At 33.7% G+C, this 17,249-nt stretch overlaps 1 protein-coding gene across 1 annotated transcript in view; it reads left to right on the forward strand.

Moving 5' to 3' along the window:
* The window catches only part of LRRIQ1 (leucine rich repeats and IQ motif containing 1), a 271,088-nt gene extending 254,739 nt beyond the window's left edge, over nucleotides 1–16,349 (forward strand). Inside the window, exons 27-29 of the mRNA XM_049694936.1 lie at nucleotides 8,546–8,675; nucleotides 11,175–11,235; nucleotides 16,197–16,349. Coding sequence (XP_049550893.1) covers nucleotides 8,546–8,675; nucleotides 11,175–11,235; nucleotides 16,197–16,349 — 344 coding nt within the window. The remainder of the gene's footprint in view (nucleotides 1–8,545; nucleotides 8,676–11,174; nucleotides 11,236–16,196) is intronic.
* The last annotated feature ends 900 nt before the right edge of the window (nucleotides 16,350–17,249 follow it).

A 17,249-nucleotide genomic window follows, 5' to 3' on the forward strand; every position in this document is an offset into this window, starting at 1 on the left:
TAGGTAAGTCTTAGCCTGTGATAACTGAGACAGCATTAAAGCTATGCATAATGGAGCTCATTTCACTTAAAAAAAAAGAAAAGAAAAGAAAAGAAAAATGGCTACAGTTATTAAATCCAGACTAAATGTGCAGCATTATATGTGTTCTATTATTTTATATTGTTAATATATCCATTTTAAGAGGAGAAAACTGAGGCAGAGAAGGAGTAATTTGCCCAACATGACACAGTAGGTGAAAAGTCAACTTACTATGTGCTAATTAGTTGCTAGGCTGATAGAAAGATGAATAATGTATAGCTTTCCTTTATAGACTGAATTAATTTATTCTATAATTATTTTCTTATATGTCACAAATCAAGGGCCTCGTCTACTGGAAAGCTCAGTGGTGCGCCTGATTCATGAGAAACAGTGGAAAGCAATCTTAGACAGTGGCTATCTGGTAGTTCTTAAAACAGTGTCCTGTTGATACTTTTATTAGTATTACTTAGAAATGGATAATTCTGCCAATACCATGGCAGAGAAGGATCAGTATTACCAACTTCCCCTTTTACCTCAGGCTCCAACAGCGCTTAGCACCACCCTGTTACAGATTCTGTCATTTAAAACTTTGATATTTTGTTCATCATGGATTTTTGCATTAATTTTGCTTTTAAAATATTACATTAAAATATTATTTATCTCGATTACTGATATTTTTTTGGCACTCCCTTAAATTTTGTGCTAAGGCAAGTACCTCATTTGCCCCACTTGCCTTATCCTAGTCTCAGCCCTGGTTAACAGCAAACATGGACACACCATACATGAACAAGCCTGCTATTTTCTTGAGTTATGTGGCTGTCACAGGAGAAACCAAAGAGTCACTCTTTATGTAGTAGTTGGTACTCCTCTATAAAGACATTAATGAGGAGATACAGCTCAACTGAACAATACAATTGGGAAAGCATATCCTTTCAGGTAGAATTATACATAAATACAGAAGGCTTATAACTGTTTAATAAGCACAACTATACCCAATTTGTAAAAGAATGATTCTGTTATTCCAGAGGGATTTGCTTAAAGCTAGCAATTCCATGGCATTGAAAGTTATGTCTTACAAAATCCATGTATTTTAAAATGTATAATTTAGTAACTCACTTTGATTCTTCTTTGCTTTCATAAGGGTCATTCATACACTTTATGTATTACCCAACACCCCCCAAACAGATGAATTTTGAAAATTCAAATGTCAGAAACTAGCAAGTACTTTTTATTCTAGTACTTTTTTTTTTAACCCTCTTTGCCATAAAATTTAGTGAAATATGTAAAGGAGTGATTAGAGCTGCAGTTAGCCTTTGACCCTTACATATAGTTTGGCTCTGTTCCCCAAATTTCTGTTTTTAAACTCTTGTACCAACAGTCCTCTTCTTTATTCATAGAGTAATCTTTCTTTAGTGATCAATTACATACATATTTAAGTATATTTTAAAAGAATAGAAATGTTGCTTGTCATACACAAATGGCTCTTAGAGAGTTATTGGTTTCATGCCAGTGCTGTCAACTTTCCAACAACAGATTGGATTGGTTAAGAAAGAAGCCATAAACAGCCTATCAACAAGTATTTATACAGATGTTAATGAATTTAAAATTCTATTAGTATAACATTTATGCCAAACTCCAATTTTATTTGTCCTTTATTGTGAGGTATGATGCAATAACTTCTTTTAATAAACACATGCAGACCACTTACACTTTATAATGTAAATCACATTTTTACTGTTCCCAGCATAAGATACATAGAATCAGCCATCTATCAAAGTTACCAAAAATATTTCCATCACATGAAGCATTTTGCTCAGCATGCAACCACGTCCTTCAAAAGCTTTTGGTAAAGAAATGAACTCATCTCCGTCCATGAAACCAAGAGTATTTTGTTATTATATTACTGAGAAAGGCCATTAAGAGAAAAGAAAATAGTCATGGGGAAGTCACCATATGTATTAAAAATATAAATAATTAGCTTCTTTTTGTGTGCCCCCAATGATAATTGAATCCTAACCTCCCTCTGTAAATTTAGAAAACTGATTAATTTGAGGCATATGAGTTTAATGAACACTTATTTTGCTTTTTATGAAGAAAAAAAATATTTCCATTAATTTAAAAAAGACTTCATTTCTTGTTTTTTAAATAAATTTATTTATTTATTTTTGGCTGCATTGGGTCTTTGTTGCTGCGCACAGGCTCTCTCTAGTTGTGGCGAGTGGAGGCTACTCTTTTTTTTTTCTTTTTCTTTTGAATTTTTGAATCTTATTTATCTTTTTATACAGCAGGTTCTTATTAGTTATCCATTTTATACATATTAGTGTATATATGTCTGTCCCAATCTCCCAATTCATCCCACCACCACCCACCCCACCCACCCTCACGGGGGCTACTCTTCATCGCAGTGCGCAGGCTTCTCATTGCGGTGGCTTCTCTTGTTGCAGAGCGTGGACTCCAGGAGCGCAGGATTCAGTAGTTGGCTCACGGGCTCTAGAGCGCAGGCTCAGTAGTTGTGGCACACGAGCTTAGTTGCTCCACGGCATGTGGGATCTTCCTGGATCAGGGCTCAAACCTGTGTCCCCTGCCTTGGCAGGCGGATTCTTAACTACTCTGCCACCAGGGAAGCCGCCAAGACTTCATTTCTTTTGGAGAACTTCTTAAAGCTGAACTGCTTTCTTCTAGGATTGTGTACATTGTTAACATTTTATTTATAAAGTAACTATACACACACACACACACACACACACACACACACACATTGTTTTAAATTTACTACCTTTGGTTGTCAATTTTTATCCCAATCTAATTCTGGCTTTCAGAGCTGAAGTTTCTATTATAATAATTAAGTTAATCACATTTAGACATGTGTTATTCTCCACAATGCACAGGTTCATCTACATGCTAAAAATCTAAATTCCAACTCTATATTTCTCAGAGAACATTAATCAACTATGACAATCACTCCGTAATTTTACCAATATTTGTTGAGCACCGTCCTACTAGGTATCACTTAAAAAGTGTATATTGTAGTAGGCAAAACAGACACATGAATAGGTAAGTAAAGTATAATGTAATAAATGCTATCATGGGGTCTCTATATTATCCTTTGGAGGGCATCTCTAACCTAATTTGGATAAGGAACGGAAGTGTTCAAAGATCAGGAGCTTAACCCAAAGAATGTAATTTCTGAACTAAGACCTGAAGACCTGAAGTAAGAACACCACTGGTAAAGTGGATAATCCCAAACACAATGTCTGTAGGCAAAAAAGATCATTTTGAGTAATTATAATACATCTGGATGATTGAGGCAGGAACTTAATAGATGTGTCTGAAGGTATAAGGAAGGCCTGTATGCTATGCAAAATGTTTTTGAACATTATCCAAAGATAGTAGAGAACCAAGAGTTCAACCTCTGAAAGAGCAAACTAGACGTGTACTTTAGCAAGACTATTTGCAGTATGGAGATATATAAGTGGGAACAATGCCAAAAGGAAAAGGACCAGTGAGAAGGCTGTTACGGTAACTAAGAAGAGATGATAGTAGGCTGAATTTAAATAGTCACAATGCAAATACCAGAAATTTGACAGAATGAAAAGAATTTAGAAGGTAAAATCAGCAGCTGAAGGGTGAGGAAGAATGCTGGTTCAGTACAACACTCTGGTTTCTGAATTTTGCATTGACGATGATGGTAGAATTATAGGAACTTAGAAAAGGTGGGATAATACATGAGTTCAGCTTTTTACATATTCTGTTTAAATTATCTGTAGGATACCGCAGTGGAGAGATTTTGGATGGATACATTTCAGAAGGAGATAAGGAAAGTGATTGAAGAACTTGAATGAATATCCTCTTACAGGAAGATTATAACCAAGGAATAAGATAGGGCCAGGATAGTACCCCAGAGAAGAATCCTGAGAGTGGAAGAGATAGCAAAGGAGGATGAGCCCTTGAAGGAAACTGGGGTTTAGACAAAAGGGCAGAGAAAAACCAGATAAGTGGAATTAAACAAGACTCAAAGGAAATAATCCTTTTAAGAAGGAAGACGTGAACAATGTATAATATCATAGAGGAGTCAGTAAGAATTTCAAAAAGTCCCAAAGATTTAGCAGTACTAACGATCTTGGGGTGAACAGTTCCAGTGAAATGGTGTGGGGAGGAAGCCATATTGCAGTGAGCTGAAGCACGAATGTCAGTAAGTCAACAGAGACTCTCGCTCACTCCTGTTCAAAATGAGGGCAGTGGGGATGAAAGGAGGAGCCAGGTATTACTGAGATACCCAGCAGGGAGACTAGACCCAGTTTCTGGATTAGATGTCATTACATAAGGAATGAGCAGCCAAGGTTTACTCCAGGTCTGAATGACTTGGGAATTCAGGAAGAAAACCAGACTTAGTAGGATGATAATGATAAAAACAAGTTGTGATTCTGAAGTTCAGCTGGATCTGAGAACAGGAATAAGATAGAGGTTGGTGATATCTAGTTCTCTAAGCTGCCAGCCTCATGAGGCAATAAACAATGCATATCTATTTGGCTGGCATCAAAAGCCAGCACAGGGCTTCCCTGGTGGCGCAGTGGTTGAGAGTCCACCTGCCGATGCAGGGGACATGGGTTCGTGCCCCGGTCTGGGAAGATCCCACATGCCGCGGAGCGGCTGGGCCCGTGAGCCATGCCGCTGAGCCTGTGCGTCCGGAGCCTGTGTTCCGCAACGGGAGCGGCCACAACAGTGAGAGGCCCGAGTACCAAAAAAAAAAAAAAAAAAACAGCCAGCACAATACCAGGCATGGGGTGTGGTGGTGGACAGCAGGGGTGCGGATGCTCCTAGATACTTGCAGAATGACAAGCATCAACATCTGAAGGAACACAAATATAAAGGAGACTGAAAGGAAGCACTCAAAGTCTGATGTTCCAAAGTCCTGTAGAGAAGAGAGTTTTAAGACAAAGAAAATGTTCTGTGTAGTTGAATTCAGCAGAGAGGCCAATGAAGATAAGGAATAAATGTGTTTGGTAGATACGATGGTTTAAGGCCCTCATAGTAAGGACACTTTCAATTTGGCAAAATTGGATTGCAATAAATTAAGGAGGAAATGGAAAGGAAAGACGGAGAGAGTAGACTCCTCTTAAAAGAATTTTGTTAACAACCGGTATCTTTTAGTGTGAAAGACAAAATATTAGAAGAGTATAGAATTTGTCCCTGAAATCTTATGTGTCATTTTAGATAAGTTTATCAAATTGGGAGATACAAACCTATAAATTATGAGAGGAAAATTGTTTATAGTTTAGAAAATATTTAGCAAGTAGATAAATTTGGATACCTAGAGAAGAAAATATTTGCACCAGTGATAACAGATAAAGGGTTATGAATGTCAGTTGAAGACAAAAATGGAAATACTAGAATCCAGCAGATAATTGGGGAGAACAAGAAAGATATTTTACACTTTATGACCTATAATTGGTAAATAATCATATGAAATCACTTTCAATCTCACTAGCAGTAGAGACATATAAATTAAAATCATATTAGACAATATTTTTCTCAAACTATCAACAGCTTTAAAATATTTAATATCCCAATGTTGACTAGGGGCTTAGTGAAATGAATAACCTCATATAGCATGTGGTAAATTGGTGAAAGTTTTAAAAACTATTTGACAATATAGATTATATTGTGTCCCTCAAAATATTTATAACTTCAGACATGTTATCTTTAATTCCACCTGAAAAAGTGGATTAATTAAATAGGATACTTAAAAACCTTCATGTAACAAGTTAGTACCTCACAGTGCATAACCCCTAAAAGTATTTTCAGGATGAGATTTCCATTACATAGAATGCATTTGTTGTAGTACTAACTGAAAAGTAGAATGTATAGGATACATACAATTGTATGTAAACAAAAAACAAATCTATGAACAAAAGAACTAAAAGAAAATGCCTTAAAAGTGTTATCCAGTTGTTGTCTTTGAATAGTGGGGCTCTCTGTGGATTTTCTTCTCTTTGACTTTTTAGTTTTCGGTATTTTTAAAATCATCTATTATGAAAATGTATTATTTTTATAATAAAAAGTTTAACAATTTGTTTAGATAAAATTATTAAAATGTGTGTTTTGAAGTAAAGCAGCATATAGAGACTGTAGTAACTAGGGGAGAGCAGGAATCAAAAGGAGACCTTTTTTCTTAGGTTGATGGTACGAGAAATTTATGAAGACCCAGAGAAGCAGGGAAGAGCAGTAGATAGGCAGTAGGTTCGAGTTTTGCAGACCAAATGATGCTTCTAAAACCAAGAGGATTTATTGGGGAGCCTGAGTAGAAGGTGATAAGCATCTGTTAAGTAATCCGGGTCACCATCATTCTTCCCACACAAGATGCTAAAAGCAAGCTTCAAGGAGTAAATACTACTTTCTCCTCAGTGACAGGGGTAATCCTAAAATGGTTTAGCGAAAATCATTTACCAGAATCATTTCCTCCAGCATTTGAATGGCAGTATTTTTGAATACATCCAACCAATATCACCACTATGCTAGTTCTCTTTTTTACACTGAACTCGTACCAATCTACCAATCTATGCCTTCAGGTTAAAAGGGTTAATATGAATTGGACCCTTACAGTGAAATCTCTAATCTTTACCCAGGGACTGTTGTTTAGAACCTTGGCTGAGTTCTGATGTAAAACCACTTAGGGTTTTTGGAGTGTTGTCGTACAGTTGAGGAAAACTTTTCAGAATGAACACTTTAAAAAGGGACTATTGCAAGTATATGTCACTATTTTAAAAAATAGAAAGACGTAGAGATAATTTTTATTTTCAGCTAAAAGTACACTTGCTACAAAACGATTCTCTACATATCAAGAGCAGGTAAGTTTCCAGTCGTGGGTTCAGTTGATTATCAGGGTCACTGATTCCTCACTACTATCTGTCATTGTACCCATGGGTTCACCATTTGGTCTAGTCAACCAAGAAAGGCAGATAAAAGCCTGGGACTCTGCTGGCGAAGAGACTTAATGCTTAATGCAGTATGGGTGTAGCAACCCCAAATCTTCCCTTCGTTTGAGTCTCTTTTATAGTTTCTTTATAAGGAAGGCCATTTATCAAAATGGCGTCTGCTCATGGATTCAGTGGTCAGCCCTTGAAAGTGAAGTAATTGTTCCTTCAATACAGCAACTGTGGAGGGATTGGCTTAAACTCAGGAAGAAGGGGTATGACCATTTTAGAAACATAAAGTGGCACTAGAAGTTAACAGGAAGTTAACTTTACTAAGTAACGTAACTTAGAGAAAAAAAATCTTGATTTGTAGCTTTCCTGAGAACTGGCTCCAGTATCTCTTTGGACTGAAAACTAGAGTCATTTCACAGTAACTTTTAAGGAATAAAAAGACATGATGAATGTACCATCCTCAACATATTCAGAAAGACAGATGCTAAGTGTGTGTATACATGTGTGATGTATACATGTGTATACATGTATGTGTCTCTGTACAGCACCGAGCATTCAAAATAGGCTTTGCACCATGCTCCATTTGTTTGCCAAACAACTTGCAAATATAAAATGACTTTCTATGTACCAAGATCTATAGTGAAAGAATAATTCCAATTAATAAATTGACATTTTAAACATCAGGTTTTAAATTATAGAATTCTTGTGAGTTTGATTACCATGAGTTAGTTTCAAGAGGTACCTTCTCTGGTGTACTGTCAGTCAAGCCTACGATGCTAACAAGTCCCTAAGCATGGCGATGGCACCAAAAAAGAAGCAGTCTAACAACTCAAGAGAAGTGCTCTAAAACAACAGGTCTTCACTATAACTCAAATGCATGACTTTGATGTAGCAGCAATGTCTGCAGGGTTTTTTTTGAAAACTACAAATATATATATAGTAAATTTAAATGTGAATATAACGGTCGGATTTTTCTTTTTCTTTTATTTTCTTACTATTTTATTTTTCTTTATATTTGTTATCTTGTGTTCTTACCTTGTATAATTTCTCCTCTTGCATATTCTCCATACCCATCTTCATTGTTACGCTTTCCCCCCTCCATCTTTGAAATCACTGCTATGGCATTAGCACAGGTTTCCTAAACCTAATATAAATGATATCCTAACTTAAGTATTGTACTAGCTTACACGAACCAAGCTTAGTTTTACATAGAATTAAAATTCTGTTTTGAAAATCCTCAATATAATTTATAAATTCTACATATGGATAAGATAGCATGAGAACAATTAGACTTTAAATTCCATCTACCAAAAATAATTATTTTCATTTTCTAAAACACTAAAAACCAAGCCCTATAAAATGTAGGTTGCACTAAAACAACTCCTTTATTTTTCAAAATAGGTGGGTTTGAAACCAAGCTGGAAAAGCACTTAATCTATAAGTGACTGACATATTTCTCTTACAGATGATTTAGCTCCCATGAATTAAATTGTCTTGTTTTTCTTTTTTTCTTGTGATAAAATTGTTAGCCTAGACTGAACTGCTTGGCCAAAATTTGATCTCTTTAAATAACAAATAAAATTTACATACTTTTTCCCTAGGTAAGGAAGAAGAATTTATGTGTAAGGATACCACTGCAAATGAAAAATTGGAAAGGAATAAAGAATATACATACCAATGGCTTCATACACAGGTTGGGGTTCATGAAACTAGTTCCAGAAACATGAAATGGTGAGGTCATTTCCTTTAAATTAGATTTTTGTATTGCAAATACATCTTGAAAACTGAAACCTAGGTTAATTGTTCTAAAACAAACATGACTTTATATAGCCAAAGGCCAATACTCTACATTGCCAGGTTATAAATGGCCTCTTATGTAGAATAGATTTGATCACTGTTTATATTTTTCACCATAAAATATTCAAGAACTTAGTTTCTGTATTGCTTAAAACCAACACAAATGATTGATGGTGATGATGAACCACACAAATGATTCTACTTTATAAAGTAAAATGCATGGTATTGATTAACTGTTTATAAATATCATATGTATTGGAGGTATAGTATTTTATTTTATGTTATTTTTGTTATCATATATGTTTGGCAGTTAAAATTATAATTCAACCCTGATGCCACTTTACTAGTCATGTAACTGATTTTCAATGATGTCTCAATGCTTTAGTTTCCTCTTCTTTATAGTGAGATGATAACTTATCTCTCTACTTCACAATAGAAGTGAGCTCTCAAGGTTGAGGGTATCAAATGTTGATGTCCCTTAGCAGCAAACAAGGTGCCTTGAGCTTAATAGGTAATCAATAAATTTTTATTACATTAATGTATGTATTAGTTTTCTAGGGCTGCCATAACAAAATACCACAGATCGTGTGGCTTTAAGAGCAGAGATGTATCTATATTTTCTCACAGTTCTGGAGGTTATAAGTCCAAGATCAAGGAGTCAGCAAATTTGGTTTCTTTAGAGGTCCATCTCCTTGGCTTGCAGATGGCTACCTTCTCACTGTGTCCTCACATGACCATCCCTCCACCTGTGTTATCTGTGTTTTAACCTCTTCTTACAAGGACACCAGTTATATTGGATTAGGGCCCACCCCTATGACCTCTTTTTACCTTAAGTACCTCTTTAAAGGCCCTATCTTCACATAGTCATATTCTGAGGTATTGAAGATTAAGATCTGAACATATAAACTTTGAAGGAACAAAATTCAGCCCAAAAAATGTAACATAAAGCACTTATGTGCATAACCACTAAACCAAAGTTTTAAGGAAAAAGAAGTCTGGATATAATATTTTGACATAAATTTTTAAAAATTGAAGTATAGCTGATTTACAATGTGTTAGTTTCAGGTGTACAGCATATACATATTCTTTTTCATGTTCTTTTCTCTTACAGGTTATTACAAAATATTGAGTATAGTTCCCTGTGCTATACAGCTGACATAAATTTTTAAGACTTTCATTTTAGCTACATATATCCACAAAACAGTAAAAAAAGAAGCACTATTATAAGCATTTATTAAATATGTAAACCAGTATTGAATCTAAATGTAGATGACACTTTGGAAACGTTTCCAGGGATTGTGGGTGATAACTATTTAAATGAATAACAAACAAATAAATCTACAGTTATGAGGGCTGAAACTTAATTTAGCAGAAAATTATAATGTGCAAAAATGAAACCTTTTTTTATAATATATACAAATGGAAACCTTTGTATGTAGTCAATTCTATCCATATAATTTCTTTAAAAACATGGAAAAGAAAGTGAAGAATGAAAGTGAAATTAAAACATTTCAAAATCTGGATTGTTATATCCTATTTCATTGTGAGCAAAGAAAATAGGAATAAAGCAATCAACATTTGAGACTTTTTTATTTTGCTAAGTATTCTAATTAATGCAAGCACAATTTATTTTATGTTGGTATTAATCAATTTAGCATAATTCGTAACATGACATTCTTAGGACTGTAAACAAATATAGTATAACCCATAGCTTAACGTCTGTATTAACCAGGTATAAGAGGTCTGGTTTAGAAATATAAAAGCATCTGTACAGATAATGTGAAAAATACAAGCAAAATGTTTCAGGATGTATTTTAGATATGCTTAAACATTTCACAACATCCCTTACTCCTAAATAAGTTATGTTTAAACATATAATGCAGCAGGCAATTGTTGATGGATTTTCTGTTTTGAAAATATAATATATAAAAGAAGATATAGGTAGTAATATTTTAAGAAAAATTGTTTTCAAAAACAGAAGTTCTTGAAAAGCCAAATATCAACAGAAGTTCATTGTGAGCATTAGTATGATGCCTTAAATACACCAGAGCTATTTTAAAAATAGGAAGTTTTGCCTTTCTTATAAGTAAGATATATAAGTACATGTAGTAAAATATTTATATTTTCTATAATTTATTAGCTATGGTTATTGGTACTTTCAGATTTTTGATCTGTGTATGTGCTTATGTTCGGCAAAGAAGGGTAGCATTAAAGTGTTGTTTAGGAATTTAAATTTCATGTCAAACTGAATTTTAAAATGACTATGAAAAGATGTAAATTTGTATGTATTTTTGCATGTCACCTAATTTAAGAGAACTATTATTTCCATTTTGTAAATTATTTATTTCTCCCAAAATTTTCTTTGGGCATGTCTTTCATAGTCTTCCTCTACATTTATATAATGATATGATTTCTGTTTTTGTCACTATGCAGCAATCACTTCTTGCCTGAGTTAGATCCAGATGTACTTAATGGTGGAAGAGTTCAGCTTGTGGTAAGAAATGTGTTTAAAGTTCAGAAAAAATGTTGTGCACACCAGTACTCAATAAATGGCACTTTAAGATATGTCCATAAGTAGTGTAAATTATGAAAATACCACAACTGTATCTTTTTGGGATAATGTCAAAATGCTATGTATTAAAATAGTACCATGTTTTCTTGGCTTGTAATATAACTTTAAAATATGATATTACTTTAAAGTATTAATTCTATATGGTAGATTTTAAAATATTAGCATGCTACCGTATTTTTTAAAATACTCTGGACAAGAAGTTGTATGATAACATTATTTTCTAGAATATTTTAAGAGTAGGATATTTGAGGGAAACAGCAAATTACCCTCACAACTCAGGAAATCAAACCAGATAAAAATTAGAAAGTAATTGTGAACTCCACCATTCTAAGTAATAAAGTGTAAATTATTGGAGCTCAGGACTTCCCTGGTGGTGCAGTGGTTAAGACTTCATCTTCCAATCCAGGGAGTGCAGGTTTCGATCCCTGGTGGGGGAACTAAGAGCCCACATGCCTTGCAGCCAAAAAAACAAAACATAAAACAGAAGCGATATTGTAACACATTCAATAAAGACTTCTAAAAAATGGGCCACGTCAAAAAAAATTATTTTTTAATTGTTGGAGCTTTAGGAACAACCAAGTTCTAACTTGGTCACCAGAGTGTAGACTCTAGACAGTATAACTAATGGGCATTGCAAAAGTCAGTTGAACTATATATATGCTATTAGAAGGAAGACTATATTAGCAGAAGGAGAATGGCCAATATGGAGTCTAGAGAAAGAGTCCCCAAACAAGAAATTTTAAATGTGTTTCCAGAAATTTCCAGAGAAGAGGTTACCCTAACCAATGATGGAAGTGTGTGGCCTCCTTGGCAGGTGAAAATGGATGCATCAAGTGACCCTAACTTTATGACACCTTCCATTTATGTCAACTAGTAAATATTCCTTGCTCAAATTCTACACTCACCAAGAAAACTGATTATAATTTAACTTAACACGTAGAATTTAGTATAAAAAGATAATGTATTCCCTAATGGGAACTAGTATTATCATATCCAGAGCAGTTATTCATCATTCTCATGAATAACTCATTCAAGGAGTTTTCCTGAAAGAGGAGAAAAATTAGGACAATAGCTAAAATTAGTGTGTTTATGAAAATATATAGAATCTATGTACATATTTGAAATAATCACTCAGCAAGTATTTTCTTGCATTTTAATAGAGATCCCTGTGGCAGAGTGACATGTAGATTACCCTAGGAAAATTGGTACTTCAGGCTATTAACACCCTACGTGTTATTGACTAGCACTTTTGCACAGATTTTTGTGTGGCCACTTTGGAGCAAGAATGGGGAGTATAAAAGTGCCAAGGAATGCCAGGATAAAGGAAGGGATATTACATTTAATTATTATACCTCTAAAAATGAATGAAAACAGATTGGGTAGATTACTAATCAAAATGGTTCTATGAGATTAATGCTCTGACATTAATCTCCTTCTTCCCTATCCCACTATATTATACTACTACAAATGTATGGCAAATGCATAGCAATGATAAATGATTTTTTTAATATGTTGAAGAGGTACCGCTGTACATAAAACAAGGTAAGTATTAATAGTAGTAGAACAGACTTTTTTTTTTTTTTTTGAGCCAAGACAGGGGAATGGATCAAGGATTTATGCTAAAAGGATACTGGGGTAATTGAAGGCCAAGAGTGGAAATCATGCAGGGTGTTGGAGAATAAAAACACCCTTCTAGAGGGGGAACTTGTACAGATAATTGCACAACTGAGACCAGGCCACAACTAAGAGGAAAATCTTAAAATTTTAAAAAGCTGCAACTGCTGCTACTATAAGATCCTCAAAGACATAAGAATAACACCCATAATAAAAGGACAGAAAATTATGGAACAAAAATGATCAAATTTTAATTAAAGGAGAGATGGATATGCAAATAAGCCTATTATAAATTCTGGAAATAAAAAATATCATTGAGCTGAACCCTCAACTAGACATCATAGAATAGAGAAGTAGTGAATTGAAAGTTTATTTACAAAGGAACAATAGATTGACAGCTAACATCATATCAGAACAAGGCATACCAAAAGACAATGGAGTTATTTCTTAATAATAGGGATGAATATAAATATCATCTAGAATATTCATCACTAACCTTCAAAAGTGAGGACAGTTAGACATAATCAAATGTTCAAATGCTGGGTTTTGAGGAAGCTAATAAATAACCTCTCTGTCTTCCAAATGGGATTAAAGCATATTGTATGACAGAAAGGAATGAGAAAAATGGAAACAAGGTATTATTTTACTTACTTCCACATATATACTTCAGAAGGCATGTCATAGAGCTAGACAATTATATTGTTTATTAAATTTATCCCCCCAAAATGCTAGCATTTTCCTGCAGAAGACAGTCATAGTTCAGGTTCTCCAGAAAACATACTCTGAGATTCTGATATTTGAAAGCAGGATGTTAATTGGGGAAGGCTTTCAGGAACAACTCCTTTGAGGGATGAAAAAAGCAGGATTGAGCAGAAGGAGAAGGTGAATTTTCAAAAGAGTTAAATGATAAATCTTAACATTAATATGTGCAAGGCCCCTACAATGATAACTATCAAACATTGCTTATAAAAAAATCAAAGAGTATACCACATGCATTAATAGGAAGACTCAAATTGTAAGATGTCAGTTCTTTCCAAATGATCTATATATTCAATAAACTTTAGAAAGCTTTTTAGTAGAAATGGACAGATTTTTAAAATGGAATTTTAAATATGAAAATGCATAAGATCTAGAATAGTCAATGCACTCTTGAAAAGGAATAGTAAGGAGAGTCACACTATTTGATTTCAAGACTTGCTATAAAACCCCAGTAATCAAGACTGTATGTTATGTTCATAAAGAAAAAAAAATAATCAGTGGAAAAGAATAGAGAGTCCAGATGAATACCATACTTATAAAGTTAATTGATTTCCTTAAAGATACTAAAGCAATTAAAAAGAGGGAAAGAATAATTTTTTCGACAAATAGTGCCGGGCAACTGGACATCTACATGGAAAAAAGAAATGAATCTCAACTCCTACTTCACATCTTACTTAAAAATAAATTTGAGATGAATCATGGGTCTAAATGTAGAAGCTAACATTATAAAAATTCTCAAAGAAAACATAGTATGGTATTTTCAAAAACCTGAAGTAGGCAAAGATTTCTCAGATAAAACAAAAAAAGCATAATCAAAAAAAGAAAAAGGTAAAGGTTACTTAGTAACTGACATTGTTTTCTATTTTGGAAGAAACAATCTTTTGGATATTAATGGCTTAGATGGTAAGGTTTTTGGAAGGCATGTGTTCACAAATATTTTCTTGACATGTAGGTATTGTCTTGTTTGGAGGAGGGTGGGATTTCTGCATTTTAAGTAGGTGTAGTGAAATTACGTCATTAAATTGAAGCAAATAAAACCTGATTTTAAAATCCTGAGGCTTACAGATAAAGCCTCTTTAGCCAGCAGGAGAGTCCCCTATGTGGTTAACATGTTTTTCCTTGTTTTGTAACTGGTCTCACCAAAATTGTGGTATTGCTTTGATAGTTACCCCTTATTCCTGACTGGTTCTTTTGATGTCTTAGCATTGATGGAGCTATTCTAATGGGAACATTAAATACGTACTCTTGTGCACTAATTGAAATAAAATCGGGAAAGAATGTGTTACATTTTTTAGACTAAAATCACAAGTGTAAATTGGAAGCCAATTGTTATTTATTTCATTTTCAACGGTTTTCTACTGAGGTTTTTTTGACAAAACAATTGTATCACTTAGCCAGATACATTTTAAAAAGTGACCGATGCTATAGAATGGTTTCTATTCTGAGTTCAGTAATAGCAAACTTGCTCACTTAACAATGAGAAGGTCATGCATATGGGTGGGAAGGTGGGAAGGGGATGTAAAGGAGAAGAGCAAAGATCTGGATCTGAAAGAAGATGATCTTTAGATTCAGGTTTCATGAGTTTTTGTAGCTCATCATATGGGGATAGCTTTTTAACCACAGCGATGGTTTTATGGCTTTATTTCCCTCTATTTAAATTTTTCTCACATCAAACATTAAGGACAATGCTTTCTCACAGGACTTCAAGCATTCAGTGGTTTGGGTGAAATCCCAGCTACTTTGAGGCTTCTTTGCATTCCATCATGGCATTTTCTCCCACTTCAGGGCTGAATCCTGATAAATCCTTACTTAATGATATTAGACATTATGTAAAAACAATATTTTATAGTCAAGAAGTGACCCTTTCAACTCTTAAGTTCAGCCCAAGATAGTAATAAAAGTTCTGAGAGTAATTTTAGATGAAATAAATTACCTAACACATATGTCCTTAAAATAAAATATCTTGAAATTTCTATCTATCCTTACTCCCAAATTAGACTTAATGTATAGTATTTTTATATTAATAATGACTATAATGAGAAGGCAGAGATCTTTTGTGACTTTGTAGTATACAAATATGTGATGAAAGGCATTTCAGGGAATTTTATAAGTAGTAAAACATAAATATTGCAGAAAATAATCCAATGTGACATTTCTAACATTCAATTAAGAATTAAATAATATCCTTGGTAAATAAATGATGTTAAGTTATTTAAAGTTTCGTCAGTTGCCTTTAAGATTGATTTTCATCAAAATTACTGTACTAAAGTATTTTCTTTTGTTGTACAGACTCAAATAGCAAACCTCAATTTTAAAATTGGCTCTTATTTGCAAAAAATGCTTTGACATAGTGCATTTGTTCTGCCTGGGCAGAAATAAAGGATTGTGGTATCATTTTGAAGAAGGTTGTTTGACAGAGCCTGTTTGTTTATTTGGGGTAATGTGAGCTGCATTCAGAAAATGTCATATTTTGTTTCATGATTGTATACATTCTCTCCCACTGCTCCCAGGCAAGGCTTGTAAGCAGAGAAGACACAGATTTAGACCTTTTTTCCATGACCAGTGGAAGTGCTTTGTCTGTGAAGAGAGAAAAAAAAAATCAGGCACACAGACACTCAGCAGGATCTTCAAGTAAGTTGTGGTTTCCTTCAGAATTAATTTAGAAATCACAAATGAATTGATGGAAACTAATGCCAGCAAGCATTCTTTAACAGATAAGGGGTAGGATGCCAGCAACCAGAACTGCCCAAAACTATGCATTTGAATTTTTTCCTTCTTTAAATGTCTTCTTTTGATATAAACAGAATTAAATTATTTCAAAATTAATAGCATCAGTTTTTATTTTAATTGTATTCTGTGACTCAGTGGTCTACTCCCCCACCCCCCAACCCCCATGGATTGTATTGAATTCTTTGATCATTTAGTTCTAAAAGAATTTGTTTAGGCTAATTGTAAAAAGTTGGATTTATATATCAAAGTGGTGTGTTTTGGTCTTTTGTCATTAATTTAATATATATTGTAAGTAAAGTTTGTTTTTGAAGGAAATTTTTTTTAAATAACAGATTTTAGATAATAATTTTATACTGTCAAAACCATGCTGTTAAAAACTATTTCCATTGAAAAGATGACAGTTTATATTTCTTAATGATGACTTTTTCCAATTGTAAACTTGTCACACACATCTGTTACCTTTAATTTGGTAATATAACTATATCTATATCATGGTTTCAACAAGAATTGCATAGCAGTTCTTAACTCTGAAAAGATTGTAAACATTAAAAAATATCTGTATCTTAGGATATTTGGGGGTAATAAAGCATAATTTTTTCAAACTCTTCAATTAACTTACACTGTAGAGATTTTGAAATATCTTCTACAGTGTTATGGTATATGAGTATAAAAGATGTTTCATTTAATACCGTATTTTGCTAATTTTCCCAAAGTATACTAAACCTCAGAAGTCCACACATTAACTTACACTTCATTTTAAGGAACAGTTATTCTATAAAAAGATTTATTATTCATTGATGGTATGGTTATATACACACAAAGTCAATATTTGA

The sequence above is a fragment of the Orcinus orca genome, chromosome 11, assembly GCF_937001465.1.
Source record: "Orcinus orca chromosome 11, mOrcOrc1.1, whole genome shotgun sequence".
In the NCBI taxonomy this organism is placed as follows: domain Eukaryota; kingdom Metazoa; phylum Chordata; class Mammalia; order Artiodactyla; family Delphinidae; genus Orcinus; species Orcinus orca.